General features: G+C 36.4%; 1 protein-coding gene across 1 annotated transcript; it reads left to right on the top strand.

The window, feature by feature from the left end:
• The first annotated feature begins 4,310 nt into the window (after positions 1–4,310).
• LOC147816256 (uncharacterized) lies at positions 4,311–4,927 on the top strand. The gene is made up of 2 exons (XM_087154681.1): positions 4,311–4,594; positions 4,651–4,927. Exons 1-2 carry the CDS (start codon positions 4,311–4,313, stop codon positions 4,925–4,927), a joined length of 561 nt encoding a protein of 186 aa, XP_087010807.1.
• The last annotated feature ends 1,296 nt before the right edge of the window (positions 4,928–6,223 follow it).

The raw sequence follows: 6,223 nt of genomic DNA, 5'->3' as shown, positions 1-6,223 counted from the left end.
TATACCCTACACTGATGTTTTTTTAAAGTTAAGTGCCACTGTCCGGTATACATTTGCCCGGTATACCCTACACTGATGTGTTTTTAAAGTTGAGTGCCACTGCCCGGTATACATTTGCCCGGTATACCCTACACTGATGTTTTTTTAAGGTTAAGTGCCACTGCCCGGTATACATTTGTCCGGTATACCCTACACTGATGTATTTTTAAGGTCAAGTGCCATTGCCCGGTATATATTTGCCCGATACTCCAAACACTGATGTTTCTTCTTATCTATCGTCAGTAAGTATTAAAATATAGAATAAATATAAATATATCAAATAAATATAATAATATTAACGAATAAATTAATATAAAATTGGATATAACAAATATTTCGGACATTCACCAAAGCGACTATGTGATTGTTGACATTCACCGGTGAGAGTCGACATTTTCCAGATTTCAGTCATTCACCGTAACATATATATATACATGTAAGGTTCGCGTAAGTTTAATTTTATTACAGCAGAGAAAAGTTTAACTTTTGTATAAAAAAGGTGGCAACATAGAGATACTTAAATAGAATGCTTCGCTTTAACGTATCTATGTCGCTGTTTATTATTCCTTATTAAATACTTTTTTAAAATATCTTTTCGCTTCTTTATTATATTTCATATTAACTAAATTCCTTGTCTTTCAACTTTATCTTATATGGCGCAGCCGGCTTTTTAAAAAGAAGAACCTTTCAACTTATTCTTTAAACATCGCTACATTATTCTATCGCTACATTTTAAATTCTTTTCGGAAGAAAATTTGAAAATTGGATTCCATTACATACTGATTTCTTCTCGCCAAATAGACGTCGCCAAAACAGAATCGCTGCTCTTTTCTCGCCTAGATGTCAACAGACGTGAATTCTGTTTTGAATGTTTTGAATGTGGAACGACTGACTCATTTTAACTGTCGCCCAGTTAAAATCAGACTTGCTTTAAAGAATTTCGCCCAATGGAAATAAAAATGACTTAATATCGCGTATAGTTAATGATAATATATAAAGAAGAGATGATGGAACTTTAGATGAACTTTTAACTCTTCACATGCAATCGCCAAATGATGAAAGCACACAATATTCCGAAGAAATGTGCTTCAATAACTCAGAATTATTGACTAAAATTGAATTACTTCAGAAATAAGTGGAATTTTTAAGCAGTCAACATATTCGACAACTCCCCCCTTCACCTCCTCTCTCGCAAACTGATTCTAATATTGCAGCAATTCTCGCTACATTTATGGAGACTCAAAAACAATTACTGGACAGACAAGTAATTCAACCAAATATCATTCAAATTACATCCACTAATGATATCGCAAATTCCATTTCAATATTTAAAGGAGATGCTATTGACAATTCTTCTGAATGGATAAAGGAAGTAGTAGATAGAATTGCGACGCTAGCTAATTGGTCAGATAATCTTAAGCTAACTAATGCTATTTCTCGCCTCGCTGGATCTGCAGAAAATTGGCAAATGACACGAGGTGAAACTTATAATGACTGGACTGAATGGAAAACTGCCCTCGCTGCCAGATTTAAAAGGCGTATTACAATGTAAAAATTTTTGGCTCATCAGAGCGCTCGTAAATTAAAAAATAATGAAAGTTTAGTTGATTATATTTATGCTAGGGATGCTCTTCTTGAAAAAGCTCCGTTTGCTATACCAAAAGCTGATCGCATTTCTATGATAATTGGTGATATTACATAAGAAAAATGGCAGATTGCATTAGCTACTCTGAATTCGATTACTGTCGAAGAATTAATTGACAGAGCTGCCGCACTTGATGCGATTCGAAGTTTCAAGCAAGAAAATATGTCGCGCCAATCAACTAACAATTTATTTTCAGTACCGAAAAATCAGTCAAAAAATTTCATTTCCCACGTTGAACAAAGACGTAAATATAACCCTGCTACTGACAATGTTCCAGATATTACTTGCTGGCGATGCGGAGAAAAAGGTCATGCTTCTTTTATGTACAGTTTACCTCCTCCTCAACGAAGTTTGTCTACAACTCAATCACGAAATTCTTCACGATCCGTTCAGGAATCCAACAACAAACCGAGAACTCAGCTCCCGTCGACTACACACTCACTTAGTTCCAGTAATAATGAACCACGCAGCTCCACCTGTTCAAATTATCCAAATTTACGTCGCAACACAAATCGCAACATTCCACCCACAAGATCTCAGCCTGCAAATGAAAATGATCATTCTATAAATTGTATTAAAACTCAAACAAATAAGCGTGCCTTAATACCTGTTACTGTTGACAATAATAGAGAAATTCAAGCCCTCTGTGATCCGTGTGCAGACATCACCGTTATTCTATATTCTTGCATTCCTATTAATGCTGTTATTCACCCATGGACTGATGGACATTTTCAAGTCGTCGACAATTTAATAAACCCTATTGGATGGATTTCTTTAAACATCAAGGTTGGAAACATTGATCATCTAATGACGAAGGTTGGAATTTGCCCCGAACTTCCATTTTCGCTCATTTTGGGATTTGATTGGATACACCAAGTACAAGCTAGATGCACTTACGACTCTAACGGCTCATTATGTATTTCTACGCCATTTGCTCTCCATCTATACGAATGTATTCATTCATCGAAACCTAGCATTAACTGCATTGCTTCCAGTGAACTCTCAGTACCATCATTAGACAACGTTGTTAAACCAAGTAAACATCCTTATCAAATCGAACTTATTCCAAAATCTGCAGGACTGTTTGAGCTTCAGCAAACTCAACTTGAGGCTATAATTGGACAATTTTCAGACACATTTTATTCTGACGATGACAATATTAGACTATGTCCGTATGTGGAATTCAAAGTAGAATTGCAATATGACAAACCTATTCGTTGTCGTCCATATCGCCTTACAGAACCAGATCGCAAGTTTTTAAACACTCAAATTCAAAAATGGTTGAAACAAGGAATTTGTCGTCCTTCTAACTCGCCTTACAACGCTCCTGCTTTCATCGTTGATCAGCCCTTCCATGAAAGCACTACTCCAAGACCAGTTGTTGAAGATTTCTCACACACTATCAACTCGATCACCAAGATTGATCCTCACCCAATCGACCAATTGGAAGATGTGATTAAACGAACAATAGGAAAAGCCTTCAATTCTAAAATAGATGTAAAATCAGCATTGCAAAATGGAAAACAATGTATCATTGAATATGCATCACGGACTTTAAAAGATGCTGAAACACGCTACCACAGCAGGGAGCTGGGGTGCGCTGCTGTACACTGGGCACTTACTGAAAAATTCCGTCTATATCTTATTGGTCACAAATTTCAGCTGATAACAGACAACTATACGACTGCCTATGCTGTTACGAAATCATCTATCAATCGGAAATTCGCTCGATATTTGGTGGATTTTGCGCAATTTGACTTTAGAACTATTCATCAACCTGGAAAAGAAAATGTTATTGCCGTTCATCTCTCACGTTATCCAAAACCAGCTATTTGTGTAACTGTTACTGCAAGCCGTGAATCTCAGATTTGTGAAAAACAGAACAGAGATGACTTTTGTCAGTACATTTTTCGCCTACTCAAAGAAGGTAACCCTAATAAAAAGACTTTGTCAATTATATCCAATTACAAGATTGAGAACAATACTCTTGTAAGACTTAAAGACAATGGATTGAAATCTGTTGTTGTAATACTGAAATCCATGAAAGACAGAACATTGATTGCTTGCCATGATGATGTCGGACATATGGATGCCAAGAAAACCCTTCACAACTTGCAGCAGCGCTATTGGTGACCACAAATGCGAAAGGATACCAAATTATATGTTCAAAGTTCTCATAAATGTCAAATTGTTAATCGTCGAACTGCCAACGCTTATGGCTTATTGCAGCAATTGCCGATCGATTCCTACAACACCATGGGAAATTGTATCTGCTGATCACATAATTTGCTTACCGCAATCCAAATCTTGGAACACCAACATGCTTCGTTCAGATTGACCATGCCACACACTATGTTATTGCGACTCGTCGTGCTTCTCTCGCAGCACATACAGTGACTGACGCACTATATCGCAACATCATACTTCGATATGGGCCACCCAGCATGTATTTATCAGACAGAGGAACTGCGTTTACAGCGCGCCACACGCAGCACTTCTTACAAAAGTATGGAATACAGCAGTCCATGACACCTCCATATTCACCACAAGCTAATAGCATTGTTGAACGCGCCAATGGTGTCATTGCATCAACTTTGAGAAAAATAATTGATGGACATCCAGAAAAATGAATGAATTATTACCTAACGCTTTACTAGCAATCAACACCACACGACAAAATTCAACTAAAAGATCTCCATTTTTTTTGCTTCATGGATATGAACCACGCCTTCCACGTGAATTGCACATTCCATGTTTCATCGATGACACGCTACGTGAAGATCAACTTGAGCTTCTTGCCTTAGCCAGGGCCGAAGCCGTAAATAATGTGCACGAAAAACATCTAGATAATAAGCGCATATTCGATCTTCACCGTCGATCACATTCATTTAAGACAGGAGATCTCGTCTTGTACGAGTGTACGACTGACCTAAACAAGGAGATCATAAACTTTCTCCCATTTATAGAAAACCGTTTCTGATTGTTCGTCCAGTCGGGGCCGTATGCTACGAGATCAAGTCTTTGGATCAACGAAATAATCTTTTGAAAGTTGTTCATGTGCAACATCTTCGTCCATATTACATGAGAGATGCGCCAGTCACCCAGGAAGAAGCGAGCTCGGAAGAAGAGGAAGAATCAGTTTCCGAATTGCAAGATCCAGTAGAAAACATCCAGGATCCTGAAAATTATCCGAACATCATATCGAGCCGCTACGATCTGCGACGCAATCGACGCCCGCCATGAAAGACAAAATCTGTCCTAGAACCTTAATGTTTACGCTTCAATGTAAATATCTACATTTAGCATTGAGCGGGGCCGAATGTAAGGTTCGAATAAGTTTAATTTTATTACAGCAGAGAAAAGTTTAACTTTTATATAAAAAAGGTGGCAACATTGTGATACATAAACAGAATGCTTCGCTTTAACATATATGTCGCTGTTTATTTTTTTTATTAAATACTCTTTTAAAATATCTTTTCGCTTCTTTATTATATTTCATATTAACTAAATTCCTTGTCTTTCAACTTTATCTTATATGTATATATATATATATATATATATATATATATATATATATATATATATATATATATGCGCTTTATTAAAGATATGAAATAGACAAAATTCTTGAAATAAGATTTTTTTTTTCTTCAAAACTTTTTTATCATTTGTCGCTCATTTTCGGACAATGGCTCTTTAAATCACACTTCCACTGAATTTCCGATTTTTTTCGCGAATTCGAGCAGCTATTAAGACATAACCCTGTTTTAAATAAAAATTCCTCTTCAAAACACGAAATGAAACAAAACACCCATCTCCCCCGAACAATCTGTTTTTCCAGTAGCAAATAATGCGAAACAATATTACAGTTGCTTTTTTATTTTTATTTTGTCTCCCCCCCCCTTTTTTTTTTTTCTTTCTTTTTGAACAGAAAAATAGCAATAATCAGCCTGACCGAGTCCTCTTAGGAGTAATAACCACATGTCACGATTTAAATCGAGGAATCCAATCAGTGCGAAGGTTATAAAAATGTCGTAAAACAACGTCATAACGGTGAAAGGAATGTAGATATTCTCTTAAAGATAGATCCTTTATTTTATTCTTGTAAAAAAAAATGACAGCAAAAAAGATAAAATAAAAAAGCTTGGAATATCCCAAGAAAGTCTGGTTGCATTATTTGGGTAGTTTTTTTTATTCCCACTTCCGATCCATCTCTTGGAATTCTTTTTTCTCTGGTGAAAAGAAAGCAAAGCGAATTGGCGATCGCCAAAACTAGCCATCTGGGCAGTGATAAAAAGGCAATCAAGGCTCTGACTTTATAAATATGTTTACTTTCAACCCCCCTTTTGTTCACCACCATAACATTTACAAACGAAGAAGGAGGGGGTGACACGGCCACATAGCTGGAAGGGAGATAGAAAAACGAAGACAGAAAGAAAGAAGAAGAAAAAAAAAGAGAAAACTAGGGAAATAAAAAAATAAGAAAAGGAAAGCAATTTTCGGGGTTGAGGCGTCACGCCGATCATCGCCTTTCTTTCT

The sequence above is a fragment of the Parasteatoda tepidariorum genome, chromosome 1, assembly GCF_982258835.1.
Source record: "Parasteatoda tepidariorum strain Cologne lab strain chromosome 1, Ptep-v5.0, whole genome shotgun sequence".
Lineage (NCBI taxonomy): Eukaryota > Metazoa > Arthropoda > Arachnida > Araneae > Theridiidae > Parasteatoda > Parasteatoda tepidariorum.
The sequence above is the reverse complement of the archived record's forward strand: the minus strand, read 5'-3'. Positions and strand labels throughout refer to the sequence as shown.